Source organism: Lathamus discolor, chromosome 3 (genome assembly GCF_037157495.1).
Source record: "Lathamus discolor isolate bLatDis1 chromosome 3, bLatDis1.hap1, whole genome shotgun sequence".
In the NCBI taxonomy this organism is placed as follows: Eukaryota; Metazoa; Chordata; class Aves; order Psittaciformes; family Psittacidae; genus Lathamus; species Lathamus discolor.
The window spans coordinates 111839923-111857239 of NC_088886.1; the positions used below are offsets into that span (position 1 = coordinate 111839923).

Below are 17317 nucleotides of genomic sequence, written 5' to 3' on the forward strand. Positions count from 1 at the left end.
TTCTTTGTAACACCGCAAATTGGAAGCCTCCCTAAAAACTTCTAAATAGGTGAGTTATTCATTAGCATGGAATACTGTGTTTAGCTTTGGTCCCTGCTGTACAAAACACACAGACACACACCAGTCTTGACATCATTTTGATAATGACCACTGAAGTCTGTTTCAGAAGTCATCCCACCTTCCCAATTTTTGCAATCTAAATAATGATACAACTATCCATCAATTACAATTTAGAGTTCAGACAAACAAATAGAAGACCTTTACTAATTATCAGCATTGACAATACCCTCTCTTTATCCTCACACTTAACAGAGTGTGAGCCCAGCAGGACGAGATGTCCAAAAAAAAGGACATTTTGAATGTACTTGTTTCCAAAGCACAGTAAAAGTTCTCCTTGTCTCACAAGGTGTCTCATGTCAGCCCTGTAATCTGAAAGTCAGATATCAAAGACTAAAACCAGAAAGGGTGTAGTGCAAAGCTCAGCACTGCTTATTGTTCAGAGTTGTTTTCCAGAGCTTAACATCATACTTCAAACTATACACCAAACTGGAATAAATTCTGCCTGTCCTATATTTCACAACAGTCATTTTAATTATATTTAAAACAGATACAGCCTGGGAAATTGGAAAATAACTACTACATATCATTATGTTTAAAAATATTCTGAAAAGCATGTCAGTAGTAAAATGAGACAAGAAGGAAAAGATATTTCCTTGTCTGTAGCATAACACTGATTTTGCAGAGCAAACAACATTAAGGACAAGAATGTTTATAACCACATCATATTTGCCAGGATCTTCAGTACTTTAACTATCATTCTTATTATTTTTCAATATATCTTGCAGTACCCAGAGAAGGGCTAGATGAGCTGAGAACACCCAGGAAGAAGACATACTGCATGTCCTATGTTTTACGGCAGACAGACAAACTAAATTATCCTAAATGTGGTCATAAAAATCCATGATCAGCATCCTTGAGTGCATGAAACAGCATAACCAGCTGGTCAAAAGAGGCGATGATCTGGCTGTACTCAGTCTTGGTGCAGCCTCACTAAGAGCACTGTGTGCAGGGCTAGGCCCCACTGTGTAAGGTCCTTGACTGAGTCTAAAGGAAGGCAACAAAGCTGGTGACAGGGCTGGAAGACATATTCTCTGAGGATTTGGGATTGTCTAGTTCAGAGGAAAGGTGACTGAAGGGCAACCTTATTGCTCTCTGCAGCTTCTTGAGGGGTAAACATGGAGAAGGAAGGGTCAATCTCTTGTCTCTGGGACCTAGGGACAGGATGCCTGGGAAGGCTCAAAGCTGTGCCAGGGGAGGTTCAGACTGGACACGATTAGTTACACGGAAGATCAGATACAAAGAAGTTCTTCACTGTGAGAGTGGTGAGACACTAGCACAGGTTGCCCAGAGAACCTGTGAGTGCCCCCTTCCGGGAAGCGTTCAAGGCCAGGTTGCACGGGACTTTGAGTTGGAAAGTAGATGAGCTTTAAGGTCCCTTCCAACACAAACCATTCCAAGATTCTATGGTTCTATGAGGAGGTGTGTGTTCACCGAGAGGGTGGCCAAACCCTGGAACAGGCTTCCTGGAGAAGTGGTCAATGCCCCAAGCCTGTCAGTGTTCAAGAAGCATTTGGACAATGCCCTTAACAACATGCTATAGCTTGGTCCGTCCCAAAGTGGTCAGGCAGTTGAACTAGGTTATTGTTGTAGGTCCCTTCCAACTGACACAGCCTACTCTATTCTATTAAGGACCAAATTTTTAAAAAGCAACTGCTCTAGAGTCAGCAAACTGCACAGACAAGAGCTTGTTAACTGATGAGTGCGTGTGTAGCATAGCTGACTCCTTACCTTGCTGACACGAGTGTTACACACTAGGTGCCAGAAAGCTGCCAATTCATTTCTCACCAATATGGAAAGTGCTCCATTTATACACTTAAACACGTGCTGTTGTCCTGGGTCCTATTTCAGCATTTCCGAACAAACAGCAACAGCACTGCTCCATCAGGGACCTGCCACGTCCAGCTTAGCTACTAAAGACGATGAAGTAAGGAGGCAAGCAGGAGACAGAGACTAAAATACTGACTGGTGTGAGGCTGAGACTGCTCTGAATTGTAAGGCTATGCTTTTACCAACATGCCTTTGTTTTCTGGAGGAAGCAAGACATTAATTAGTTTTTACTAAACTCACTCAAAGCTATTTTCATGAGTATTTGATTAACTTTAAAAGTTAAACAACAAAGATTGGTAATAATACAACCATATGGTGGGTGTATAATCACTGTTCATGCTCTTCAAGTAATTCCCATTGCCATTTACAAGATGTGCAATGGAAAACAATCACAATCCAGCCAAACGTGACTAATTTGTACCCTTCTCCCCACTTCACTCCTGGCTGCATGTGGCCACGCTCCAAACCCAGTGCTCATTACAACTCTTTGCAGAACCACCTCAATAAGAAGCCCCAGTGCCACCTCTTGGCCAGTTTTTCTGCATGGTGAGGAATGAATGCAGCACAGATGGCTAGGGTGGTGCTGGAGATAATGCAAGACTGGCATGAGAAGGGCATGGCTGGGAGACACTCAGCATACCATGACCTCCCTGTTCCAGACCCAACAGGCTGTTTGCCAATGGCTGCTCCCTTGCCTTCCCTCAACAAGTGCAGCAACAAATATACAGCTTTCTGCTGCAGATCAGCTCTTTCATCCCCACTATGTCCAAGAGTACCGACGACTCAGGGACCACCTTCTGAGCTCAGTATCAGTGGAGCACATCCCGTGAGACGGGCATCCTGTGTCTCGGAGATTTGGCCTCTGTAGTGCCTTACCACAGGGAAGGGGGAAGGACACACCTATTCCCATTCTGTCTTTGCAGCACACCTTTAATAGCATTTCAGTCCCAAACTTAACATTCTGCTCACTTTCAAGTGTTTTTAAGTGCACAAAAAATAAAAACCTTTCATGTCCCTCTACTGAAATTATGACAGTGATTCATGTTGCGTTTTTTTTCTAATTCAAAAATACACCATGTGCTGAAGAAGCAATAAATAAGTCATCTGCTACTCACATGCTATCAAACACAAGGACTCCCTCTCCACCACCCCTGCACTATTTACAATGCATACTGATTGTTCAACATACACTGGAAATACTTCCCCAGAAAAAATGGGTTCGCTCATGCAGTCATCAGATGTTACTTTATGAATACACATGAAGTAAATACAGATGCTTAAATGTGGGAAAAACACATCTTCCAAGATCAATAACATGGAAACAGAGTGATACTCTACCTATTTACCACCCTTTCCACTGGCTCTGTGCACATTATGTGAGCATGAAGGACTGCACTGTGATTTTATCCCTTCCAGAACTGTGTAGCAGCTCTCATGGAAGCAACTCAAGCCAAAATATCATGCATGAAAGCAAAATATTTTGAGGGAAAAAACGAGACTATAACTACTATACATGGTAATTTAGGTTGGAAAATACCTTCAAGATCATGGAGTCCAACAGTTAACTGAGCACTGACAAGCCCACCACTAAACCATATCTCCAAGTGTCATGTCTACATGTCTCTTAAGAACCCCCAGAGATGGTGACTCCACAACTTTCCTGGGCAGGCTGTTCCAGAGCTGGACAGCCCTTTCAGTGAAGCCATTTTTTCTAATACCCAATAAAACCTTTCAGGTAGTTGTAGAATGATAAAGTCTCCCCTGTAAATATGCAATTTCTGATGTAGTATTTTATATCTTATAGATTTAGGAGCATATGGAACTGTGTTAAACAGTCATAGTTTATATGACTTGAGGGATTCTCATGATTATTTAGTCATTAGCTTTTCTTGCTTTGTTTTAGTGAAAATACAAAAGATCAACACCCATGAAGAAAAGACAGGTAACACAGATCATTGGTATGATTCCTCCACCTGACCAGATTTACTGTACACTTTAGTGCAAAGAGGGCACTGGAAACCAGCCTGTGTGGGAACAGTGCTTTTGCAGTGAAGCACTCTCCAAAAGGCAGAACGATGTGCTCCCCTGCCACACGCAGTGAGGCAAGGCAGGTGTGCTGTAGGGAAGGTTCACAGAAAAGCTAGGATAAAGGGAACATGAAACAGCCTGGGACTCAAGCAAAATGGGAGAGCTGTTGGTCAGGATATCGTAAGGGGATCCCAAATTTCAGGCACAGACAGACTGAGAAACCAGCAATAGTGCATGCTGCAGCCTTCAGTCATCAGGGTGGCAGAAGTGAAGGATGAGAGAATTCCCAGTTCTAACTTAAAACTCCTGATCTGTCACACACTGCATCTCTGCCTCTGCTTTAATTCATATTTATGTTCTGATTAATACTACATGTGCAGCAGCAGTATATTTATTCAGGTATCTAACATACGTAGGTTTACATATATTTATCTAAACATGTCTATACATAGTTTTATTTATCTATATATACGTAAAAACCTACATATATGCACATACGAAACCTTAACTTCTCTGTGGGTTAGCAAGGTCTCTCTCCTCCCTGAAGGGTATTTACTATTAATGATGAATTAATGTTCTTGTATATACTGAAGCAATATCAGACTGCACTGGAGTCATGATTTCCAGCATTATAAAGTATCTATGATTGTACAAACCATTAACATTTGCGATCCATTAATATTTGCGATAAAAAAGATAACACCTGAAAGAAACGTAAGCAAGCTCCTCACTTCTTCTTTGCCCTACTGACATGTCATTTCTTTTTGCACTTATTTCAGCTTTGCTTCTTAGTTCCTGTCTCTTTCACTGTTGAATTCTTGCATTTTAAGATTGGCCCAGTTTAAAGTCCTTATATGCCGTATCACAACCTGCTGCTGTATGTATTCCTTTCCAGCTAACACGATTGTCTTAAATATTATCTAACACCTCATTAATTCTCAGCTGGGAGCTGAATACTACACCAGAAGGTGATTTGGAAAAGCTGCTGGCATCCCACAAGTTGTCCATCAGCCCCCAAAAAGGGGTAGGACACGCACCTACTTCTGTCTGTTTGCACTTCACCACAGCAATGATCTTAGTGCATCACATTTCCTGAGTACTACTGACTAACGGCAGCTGACCCGTGGGTCCAACACAACCACTACCCCTCAAATCTACACCCCGTAGTGCTTAGACACACTACAAGGTCAAAAAAGCTGCAAGCAGAGTCAAAGCATGAGAAAAACTCAATCCTAATTTCATAGTAATGCACACAAAGACCCATACCAAAGAGTGGTGTAAGCCAAAGCAATGAATTTTATCATTATGCAGCAAGATCCTCTGCAAAATTGCCTCTTAAAAGTGGAAACACTGCAGTTAAGCAAACTGCCAAAACATCAGATGTTATAAAGCAAATTAAATCGATAAATTCATCTTTTCACAGGTGTGGTTACCTTACAATGAACTTCATGCCTTGCAGTTCTTTTACTATCTTAATTTAGTATCACATCCACACGTTATTTTTGAAGAAAGCTCAGGAATAATTTTACACAAAATGGAGGAGCTCATCTTTAAATAGCTTATCACAGGTACTAAAACAACCCCATATATTTAAATGTGTTCTTATTTGGAGTAAGATCTCACATGCCAATTCTTAGGAAAACGTTTATCAGTTCCCAAACAAGCTGAGGAAAACTCCAAGTATTTATGGGACAGCTTCAGCACCAGTATTTTTAAATATTGGCCCATGCCAACAACAGCGAGTGAAAGCCTCTTCAATGGGAGTGAGGAAGGGGCAGATGTTGGACAGCCTTAACAATGCCTTGAAGCCTCTGAACTCATGGATTTCATTTTGAAAGCTGTCCTGGCAACAAAGCACTCCAACAACAAAGCTCAGCTATGCAATACTATCAAAAGCCCTCCAAATGTTCATGATATTGATTAGCACCACAGAAGTATTCTCTGAAAAGCAAGTGGAAGGATGACCTGAAAGGATTGTCAGTTTCAGATAAACAGAGACTGGACAAGGGTAGCCCCTACCGCACCATCAGTAACTGCCTGTCACCATCCTTCATCCTTCTTTCCCCTCCCACCACCTTCCCAATACAAATAGATGGCAAGATACACCATGAAACTGCTTATCATGATATACTATTTCTAGGTTATTTGGTGTTTAAACCTCACGGAGGATGGTTGGTGCGGCTCAGCTGCTTTGTACAGGTACGTTTTCAGTAGCACATTGCTCTCACTGCAATGAAGCCTTTAAAAGACCTCGATTGCCTGTTCAAGAAAAGCACTATTCCCTTTCAAAAGGCCCCAAAGCATCCCACGGCAACTGCTACATGAAAAGCCACAGCTCAAAGCTCAGTAAAGAAACTGCCTCTAGGACTCTGCAATGCTCTGCCCCCATGCAGCAGCATGCCCTCCTGTCTCAGGAAGCTTTTCTCCAGAGGTCTAATAGTTCCTGAGCTGCTGGATGCCCTCTAGAAATGCTCAGTGACAGCCTGAGAGACTTCCCAGCAGCACCAATCACCAACATCAGCATCTTGGGCATTTATCTGTGTGTTTACGCACAGCATTTCGCAGAATGGTAGAACACCAGGTCAGAAGGGACCTCAAGAATCCTCTGGTCCAACCTTTCTAAGCAAAGCATGACCTAGACTAGATAGCCCAGACCTAGACTAGATAGCCCAGACCTAGATTACATCAGCTCAGCTGATCTTAAATGCTTCCAATGCTGGGGAGTCCACCACTTGTCTGGGGAGATAATTACAATGGCTGGTGGTTCCCACTGTGAAAAATTTTCCTCTTGTGTCCAACTGGAATCTCCCCAGGTGTAACTTGAGCTCATTACCCCTAATCTTTCTCCAGCATCATCCCACAACTTTGCAGTGCCAGAGCTGAAATTCAGGCATATCTCGTTATTATGAAATGCACAAAGCCTGCAATCTGCTATTTCTCATCATCCCCCACGTTAGTAACCCCTGAGAGCTAGTCAGCATGCACAGCCTTGGTGCTCAATTATTACTTGCTGTAGTAGAGATGGGTGACAAAATCATTTAGCTTGGAAAAGAACTTTAATATCGAGTTCAACCATTAATCTAGCCCTGCCAAGTCCACCAGTAAACCACATCCCCAAGCACCACACTGAGTTGTCTTTAAATTCCCCTAGGGATGGTGACTCCACCACATCCCTAGGCAGCCTGTTCCAGTGCCTGAAAATCCTTCAGGTTAAGAAATTTTCTCTATGCATCAGCAAAGCTGCCAGCCAGGCACATTTCTTTGTCTCCTTCTAGATCTGAAATAAGATCCCATCTGAAATAAAATGCCACCATCTTATTCCAGTACCTCAACAGGATACCAAACCGTATCAATGCATAGTGATTACATGCCAACACATATCATGCTGGTTTATTCTGTGCTAATGGCACATAACAAATGTAACTTGTGCTCTGCTGTACCTGGCTTTTAAGAGCACACTTGTATATTCCATTAGTCCAGCGGGATAGTGCTGGTATCCACGGAAATACTTTCAAGTATTTCCACCTTTGTCTAATCTTGGGCAGGATTTAAGAACATAAGAAATGGTGCACTGAATTTTAAAAAAATATTCCAGCAAAACAACTGCTTATTCAATGATCAGCGGTAGCAGAAGACTATTTCTGGTTTCCATCCTAAAGAATGGTAATCACAACCCCCACCTCTCTTTGCTAAAGTGGTTTTGAAACACCAGGTACTGCACAAGCAGCCAAATGCCGCACTGGCACAACTCCAGCCATCAGAACTTTTAGAGCATCCTATAGACGCCTCCAAAGCCAGGCCTTTGGCCAGTACTTTCATGGAAAACCCACGTTTAGAGAATACTTCCATTCTCAGACACTCAGACTTCAAATCTGTTAACCGTGCTATGTGCAGATCACCACTGTTCCTCCTTGGGTTCTGGGTTTGCTTTCTAAAAAAAAAAAAAAGTCACATATTGGACTATAAGCTAACCACCCTCAGTAAGCAGTAATTTATTTCTAGAGTAAGTGATAACTCTGGTACTACGTGAAATCCTATTGCCTGAAATAGTGTCCTCCTGTCTACTTTAAATAAAATCTGTAAGTTGCTTAAGGAAACTGATAGTGTGAAAATGAAATGCATGGTACAGTATTATGAACAGATGAAAAGACTGCCCAAATGCTTGCATGCCCTGCCAGAATAGGATTAAAGCTTGATCTGTTATGTTGCCCCTCTGCCACAGCTACATACAATTCTAGGTTCTGAAGGAGCTGCAGAAGAGTCCATTGTCCAGAAGCTCCATGGAGAGCCACCTCTCCCATTCAGAGAAATAATGCCTTTCTCTGCAGAAATAACACATTGCTGCAGCAGGTTCTGCTGCAGCAGAGGGCTAGAGCACCTCTCCTATGGAGACAGGCTGGGAGAGACGGGCTTGCTCAGCCTGCAGAAGAGAAGGCTCTGGGGAGACCTTACAGCAGCTTCCAGTACCTAAAGGGGCCAACAAGAAAGCTGAAGAGGGGCTTTTTACAAGGGCATTGGGGATAGGACAATGGGGAGCGGCTTTAAACTGACAGAGGTAAAATTTAGATTAGGTATCAAGAAGAAGTTCTTCCCTGTGAGGGTGGTGAGGCCCTGGCACAGGTTGCCCAGAGAAGCTCTGGCTGCCCCATCCCTGGCAGTGTTTAAGGCCAGGCTGGATGGGGCTTTGAGCACCCTGGTTTAATAGATGTCCCTGCCTGTGCCAGGGAGCTTAAAACTAGATGAGCTTTAAGGTCTTTTCCAACGCAAACCATTCTAAGATTTTATGATGATTTCAATATACACAGCTTTAACTCTGCTGTAAGAAATTCATTTCAATTTCACGATCTCGTATTTTACACTGAAATTTATCCAAGTGGAAGGTAAACAGAAAATAATTGAACAGGAATTTATTTCACTTACAGGAAACTAGACTGTGCTGGAATTGCATCAACATTGCCTTACTAAATTTTATTGTATCAAAATACTCCGTAGCGAACCAATTTTTATAGACAGCAGATGACGGATGTGAAAATACCTTATGAAAATTGTTCTCTGGGGTTTCATTACAGAGTATAAATAGGTTTGCACTTTGTAGGAGAACAGACCCTTCGTTCACACCTTCAGCTATCTGAAGCTGATACAGCTTCAGGTATAGCCTTGAATATCAACTCTTCCTCTGGTTTTTCAAACCCAAACTCCATTTTAAGATCAACGATCTTAAATGTGTTTTCCAACCTGAATGATTCTTTGATTCCATTAAAACCAAACAACATAGAGAGGAACTAGTCCTTCTGGGGTGGCGACCAAAGCTTCTGTGGCAGTGCCAGGATGACCTCGGACAGATGCTTTTCACAGGTCTGTATTTTTGCTTAGAAATACCCGGCACATGCCAAAGCTACCTGTGTACCTGCTGATAAAAGCTGAACCAAGGATCTTTACTGCTTTGACTGTTCACTGCTCAGCTGCCTGCAGAGATGCACTTGTCACAGAATCACAGAATCCCAGGTTAGAAGGGACCTCAAGGATCATCCAGTCCAACCTGGCAAAGTATGACACAGACCAGATGTCCCAGCACCCTGACCAGCCAGATCTTCAAAGTGCCCAATGTTTGAGAGTCCACCACTTTCCTGGGGAGACTGTTCCAATGGCTGGTTGAACTTACATTTATAATCTATTCATTAGGAGGGTGGTAAGGCCCTGGCACAGGTTGCCCAGAGAAGCTGTGGCTGCCCCATCCCTCGCAGTGTTCAAGGCCAGGATGGAATGGGTTTTGAGCAACCTGGTCTAGTGGAAGGTGTCCCTGTCCGTGGCAGGGGGCTTAGAACTAGGCACTTTTTAAGACCTCTTCCAAACCCAACCAGTCCAGGACTCTATGATCTGGCTGTAGAAGCATTATCTGAGAGGCTGAGATGGCATTTGTTTGTCTCACTTTAAAAAAAAAAAAAAAAAGTGTAACATGGTTTAATCATTAAGGACTCTTATTTTAGTAAAGAAAATACTATTAGGCGTTCTTGCTGCTGAATACAGTTTTGCAGGCTCTCAGGTGAATCTAGAGGCTCATTCCAACATTTCCCTTACAGGCACATATAAAACCTGAACTCTGTTCCTCACAACTGGTTGGGCCAACAGCAGCAATACCAGTAACCATCCATTCCTGAGCCTTGACTTGCTCAAGGGGACAGCTTTACATGAAGGAAGCAATTTCATGCTTGAGCAGCCTTGTGCTATCAAATCAGAAAACTGAGTGACAGGCACCTGACGGGGTGGGCTCTGCTGCCAGTGAGGGTCAAGATCAGCCAGTGGGTACATAGCGGGCCGGTCCTGGGATAAGCTGCTGAAGGAAAAGCAGAACTGATAAAAGATCAATCTACCTAAAACATGCATTCTTTCTGTTTAAATACTATGTACGTTCCTAAATCGCATACCACATGAGGACTAAGTACCTGCAAGTTTAACCTACTATTGTTACATTATTTAGAGTATTTATGGGAAAACTAGGAACACACTTATCCTTGCAATGTGGATAACCTTGACGTGCTTTAAGATGTGAAATCCCCATACATTTTTAAAGGTAAGCAAGCTGTGCAAATCAAAACCTTCAACTAAGACTGGTCACCATCTCCCCATTTTCAAAGGTCTGGGGGAAAAGCCACATGACAGCTGTCCTGCGGATTCTGTGAGAGAAGATACAATGGGAAGGAGGCAAGGTACTCTGAAGATGGGCTTTATACATGGGCATGTAGTGATAGGACAAGAGGGTAGATTTAGACTAGGTATTAAGAAAAAAATCTTTACTATAGAGGGTGGTGAGACATTCAAAAAGGTTGCCCAGAGAAGTTGTGGGTGCCTATGGCAGGGGGGTTGAAACTAGAGAATCTTTAAGGTCCCTTTCAACACAAACCATTCCGGGAATCTATGATTCTATGATTCCAAAGCACATGGGCACAATAGCAATGAATAAGAAACCTAGTATATTATTTTGGTTCATTACAGCTGCATTTAGAGACACCAGCTACCAAATGGTTACATAAGATATTCCAAGTGGAATTTCCCAAAATATACCAAGGTGCTCCACAGTGAGGACACATCCTGAAAATGCCAGCTCATGTTTATCTGGAAATGTGTCCCCCCCTCCTTTCCTGAGCTTCGCTACGCTAACAGGAACTAAGGCATACTCCTAGGGCAGGTTCTGCCTCTGCTCCAGCCAGCACAATGGCACCAGAGCTGAAGCGAGGACAGAATCAAAGCCCAGCTCCTGTGAGAGAAACAGCAGCAAAAGGGAAATGGCAACAAATTCTAATTGTTCCTTTTGTCACATGAAAGTACAGATGAAAGACTCACAAATCCAGTTTAGAAGCCATCTGTTGACTCAAACCATTTTTTCTCATTGCTGGAGAATTACCTTTTTTAATCTTAACGGTCTTTAGCTAATTTACGCATTGGGAATTGGCTTTGATATTATACAGATTACCTGCATATACTTCCTCCCCCTACAGGCAGTCACACTGTGAGAGTTTTCCTTCACCCCCCTTTCCCCCCTCAAACAAGGTAGAATAATTTCTAAACTGTCATTTCAAAGTATTTTCTAGCCTAAACTAATTACTGATTTTCCCCTGAGTTTACTTGCTCATGAGTGGTTTACAGATTCTTTATGCATAACTGTATATACACAATAAAACCTTAAAAAATAAATTAGCTTTTAACTGTATGAAGCTGTAAGCAGATAAAGCTGACAACAAAGGACCTCCTACATACTTCCATCCACCATGACTCAGAGCTGGAGAAAACCCTAACACAACACTTTCTAGCGCAAGACAAATGGATTAGATGTGAACAGCACAAGAATCAAACAATTTACCCTCCCCCTTTTCAGGGTTAAATTGCATAAAGAACAAATAGTGGGCTCACAAAAAAAAAATTAAATAATCAAAGCTGCTCTGTAACACGGAGTCTAAGGGACTAAAGAATTTTCACAGGGAGCGATTACACTTCTATACCACTTCTTCAGAGGCTTCTTCCGCCACCCCAGGACAACCTGCCAAGGTTTTTGCTTTGAAGAAGCCAACACAAAACTACAGCACCAAGTTTAAGGTTACTACTTAGAAAACTGTAATGAGAGCTTTCTTCTGATCAAAAATGTATGCTCCTAAGCACGTATAAACACAAAAATACAATGCAATAGTTAACTTCAACCTAAATTTCAGAAAGAAAATCCAATTATTACGGTTTAGCAATTTGCAGAATAGCACATGCAACCTCACTCATCCAGAAAAGATTGAAGACGATTTTTTTTCTCCTGCCAGATAAAATACCGAGAAATAAAATTAAACATTTCTATGTTGAATTAAAGTGAGTTTGAGGTTGAATCAATAGCTATTTCAAATTAGACCTGACACTGATTAAAATCTTCGAGCTGCCCATTACTAACTCAGGTTATCAAGGGACATTCCTTGGTAGATAACACTAGATGCAACAGGATGCAAGTTAAGACTGTTAGTGTGACAGTGGCGTTAGGACTCGGCCATAGTGCTTCGTTACAGCACAAGAGAGGGGGGTTTATGGTCTCCTGATGAGACACCTCGTTCCTATGGAAGTCAGAGTAAACTTCCAGTGACTCCCTGGAGGTCAGGACTTTCCATTAGGTCTATTCCTAAACCTTCCTATTTGGAAGAAGAACCTGACAAGAGACAGACACCTTATTTCACAACACTGTAAAGGTAATTTCTCATTAGTCAGCAACCAACACAGCTTTCCTTGTCTTCCTGCAACTGAAAATAAAACTATCTTTAAGAAATCTAACATTTTTCTTTCTCGAAAAAGATCTCCTTCATCTTACAAACACAAGTACTGTGGTTGCAATGTAGCTTGTGATTGTACTGTGGCTGCAGTGTAAACCCAGAATTAGCTCACAGTCATAAAACTTATTCAGAAGCAGAGTCATAAAATATTTCAGGGTTTTTTTTCACCTGCTAATGTAAGGAAAAGAAAAAAAAAAAAGATTCCCTCAGATATTTTTTCCACTGAAATATGTGTTTATTATGTAGACTCTTATGACACCTACCCTCCCTTCATTCACCACAGCACTGCTTTGATCATTTGGAGGCATAACAGCAGCAACAATCCCAAACAGTGAGAGCCCTTCTACTACTATCTGCCACTGGGGGACAGAGTACCATGCCCTAGAGGATAGCAAGAAGGACTGACAAGCATCTTTGATCTTCACTCCAAGTTTGCACACTGAAGACTAACTCCCAGAAGTACATGTAAACTGCTGTGCAGGCAGCAGCAGCCTTGGCAAGGAAAGAGAAATCTGCACACCCACAACAGGAAAATGGGAGAAAATCGCCTGCATGAGGAAAAGGCAGTGAGGAACAAAGAGAGAGAAGGAATGAAGGTGGCCAGAAAAGGAACAAAATGGGAATGGATTGATTCATGCATACATATATAAAAAGTATATATGTGTATATATTTTTATATAGATTATATAATATATAGAAAAATAATATATAGAAAAATGTATCATGCATACTATATATATATATATATATATATATAAAATATACATACACAACCCGTAACAATGAAAAAGCTACCTTGCCAGTGTACTACATCCCTTTCACAGTGCTCTCCCCACTGGCTTTCCCAATAATTGTACTGTAGCATAACTGAAGAGTCAATGAGTAGAATGAGAAATTACTCCAAGACTCTTCTTTTTCTTGGGCTGTTTGTTTCTCATCCAAATTCTTACGTATATTTGTAGGCATTCATTTGCAAAACGGACATCATATTATAACACAAATCTAAATAATTCTCATACAGATATAAAGGTAGTAGGGAATCTCAACAGGAGGTATTTTGCATTTAGGGTCAAACCACAGTTGGAATTCACAAAACCTTCTAAACATAGCAATAATGGGAAAGCTGAGGTTTTATTTTCATTGAAGACATATAATTTTCTGCTTTAAGCCTACACTTAACACCATCAGGAGCAAGAAGAAATCATGGAGAAAAATGCATTCAGCCGCTTTTCCAGCATCTCGGTATCAAACAACTGGGAGCTGCTGCATTCATCAGGGCCCCCTGGTGCAAGACAGAGAGGAGAAACTGTGCTCAGGTCTGCTGCCACCAGTAGATGCGAGCCCTGCACAGCCTTGATGCACAAGAACCCTTCTCAGCTTACACCAGCTGGAATGGAGACTGCAATTTAGCAGCATAGCAAACACTCAGAGAGATGCAAAAAACATGACTTACACGCAGCAAAATGTTGACATGAGACAGGTACAACAAAAAGGTCAAGTCATGTCAGAAGTTAATTAGTCCTGTATAAATGCCCTTCATTCCTTTAATCCCCCAGCACCATTACAGAAATGAAGGCCAGCTTGGCCCTTTCCCAGGTTTTGCACAACCTGCCAACACCTGAGCAGCAACACGGAACTCCCTGGGGCTGATCCTTATCTTTAAGGTCCCTTCCAACTCTGCCATTCTATGATGATTCTATGATGATTCTGTCCTTTCAATAAAGTATACAGTATATTCCTTTTCATCTAGAAAATGCATGCAGACAGATTTCTCTCGGTATTAAATGGCTCATCTCACTCAGACTGATCAGAACTCTCCATGAAGTTGATCATCTCACTGGTTCCTTCAGTACGCACTGTGTTTCCAACAGCTCCTTTCCAATAGGGGAAAGGAGGATGCTGTCCAGAATGGACTGAATTACGAATGATCACGTTGTGGGGAAGCATCACCTCTGCTGCTTGTGAACACGGTTTGTTGGTAAAGTAATGCTTCTGCTTCTTTTATTTGCGGGCATTTACAAATAAATTCCAGTAAACAAAGTATTCGATTTTCAATTTCATGGAAACCTAAAGAGTTTGATTTTAAACAAAGCATAAGCAGTAAAATTTCCGGTAAGTGACAATTCAGGTTTAAAAGCAAAACTAATGGGAGATTTTAGAAGACCTGACCACTTGTATATATATTCAGCTATGCTTGTATTTCTCCAAATTTTTATTTGTTATAAGCTACAGTACCTATAAATTATACCATTTATGCAGGTGAAGGAGAACAGGAAAAAAAAAAAAAGAACTGGAAAAAAGATAAATTTCAATCAACATCAGGCTTCTATAAAAATTGAGTGGGGGAAAAAATCCCACCTCTAAAAGTTTACTTCCAAAAGTTTAGATAATCCTCCATGCAAAAATTTCAGGTTACATAAAATTGCTTGAGAGCCGACTCCATCAGGTAGCTTAACACTGCTCCTGAGAGACAGGAAGAAATTCTCAGGCTGAAAACAATGTATATGAGAGAGCTAGGCTTTCTGGTTTTTTAAAGTACTGTGACTCATTACAGGGTAATTTATAGCCATAGGAATCCCCATTTAAATGGAAATAAACATGTTTATTTGGACTTTCACATCACATACATGTGCAAACACAAGCCCACTGCTGTGACTGCAAAAACTGATCTGTAAATTCCATTAAAAGAAATTCAGTGGACTTAGTGAAACACTCCCTCCCCCTGCTCCAGCCCCAAGCTATTCCACAGTCTCAAAGTCACCACACAAACATCAGCCTTCACTCAGAAAATAATAAAAGTTACTGGGCTTACAAACAACACCCTCTCCCCCTAGAAAACCCCAACCACAACCCCCCCTTCAGCATTTATATTGCTCCAAAATGTTTTGAAAGATGTTCTGTAAAATTCTGATTATTCCAGAAATGTCTATTGATAAAGCTAGAAGAAAACTTCCTGCTGGTACTTCTGGTATTAGTAGCATTTTCTCTTTATCAGCAGTAAACGCCCATTTTTAGAAGCTGACAGCACACTTGTGAACATTTATAAACTAGACATTGATGTTTATATCTTTTTAAAACTTTAAAAGTTTTCCCTGAAGAAAAAAATATTTAAATTCCAGGTGACAGGACACACCAGAGGGCATTTTGTTTTGTGTTGCAATGCAAACCAATAGCTCTAGTTGATGAGTCTTCAGCTGTTCACAAAATAAATTGCACAGGATAATAACACTTGTGATGCAGGAACTTTTTCCCTAAGAAAGCTTGCATTAGAAGCCAAATCTAGAACCAGTAAAACCTACTGCATTCTTCAGTAGGTTCCTTAGACTCATAGAGTCCTAGAATGGTTTGGGTTGGGAGGGAACATAAAGCCTATAGAGCTCCATGCCCCCCGCCACAGGTAGGGACACCTTCCACTAGACCAAGTTGCTCAAAGCCCTGTTCAACCTAGCCTTGAACAGGCCTTGGGATGAGGCAGCCACAGCTTCTCTGGGCAACCTGTGCCAGTGCCTCACCATCCTCACAGTGAAGAGCTTCTTTATATCTAATCTAAATCTCCCCTCTTTTTGCTTAGGCAACCACTACTAAAAACAGCCATTAATTAACCTCAAGACAACTTTTGTGCCTTGGAGGAAGGCTCGAGGTGGGCTCAGCAGGTGGCACCAAGACATGCTGTCCCCCAGGGACTCACCCGTCCAATCTCACATCGGGCAAACTCCGGTTCAGGGCAATCAAGTCACTGGCCATAAGGTTAAACTGGTTGATTTTAAACAGTTCTTTCATCTTCTCCTGGTCATCCTTTGGAATGAGCACAGCCTTTCCCATCTCTCCAGGTCCTTCTTGGTTTCGAGAAATAACAGCTGTAACACAAAATAGCAAAAGCCAACTTTTAGGATGTGGGCATCAGTCCAAACAAACAAACAAACGGAAAAAAGAAAAAAATAACAACCCACAATTTTCTCTATGCTCCATGAGAGGTTTTATCTCTATCTGGATTTAAATTTATATCCATTTCTTTCCTAAAATGATTAAATCCCCCAGATTTGTTCCCTTGCTGCTTTTGGTTGTAATCTCGATGACTATTCTTGTGAGATTTACATCAGGATTACAGAGCACAGCGCTAGATTCTCCGTGAGATTCTGCAGGTAGAAAAGGTTTGGCAAACACTTTTAGAGCTATTGAAAATCCTTGAAAAACATGTGTATTAGACTAATTCTAACCAACTTGTTTTATTTTTTATTTAGGTTTAGCTACCAGGCATGTGATGGCAAAACCCCATTCCTGTAAGTAAATAAATCAACTAATCTTCAGTGACAAAAAAAAAAAATCCATCCTGAAAAATACAGCACCCACATCCTAACGGAGTATCTTTTACATATTGTTAAGGACTACTTTGGAGAAATATTTGTACAGTCAATTTGGAACTTTAAGGAAAATTATGGTATCATCTCATACAAGCACACAAAAATGAGCGAGATACAGACTGCCTTTCTAGGAAACAGCCTATGAAAAGAAAGGAAACATCCCACGTACAAATAATTATAATT

The 17317-nt window shown here is 41.4% G+C and overlaps 1 protein-coding gene across 2 annotated transcripts in view; it reads right to left on the reverse strand.

Annotated features, from left to right (window-relative positions):
* GALNT13 (polypeptide N-acetylgalactosaminyltransferase 13) overlaps window positions 1–17317 on the reverse strand; it is a 144036-nt gene that overhangs the window by 66798 nt on the left and 59921 nt on the right. For both annotated transcript variants that reach the window (XM_065671206.1, XM_065671207.1), the window contains exon 4: window positions 16462–16630. In XM_065671206.1, the coding sequence (XP_065527278.1) occupies window positions 16462–16630 (169 nt within the window). The remainder of the gene's footprint in view (window positions 1–16461; window positions 16631–17317) is intronic.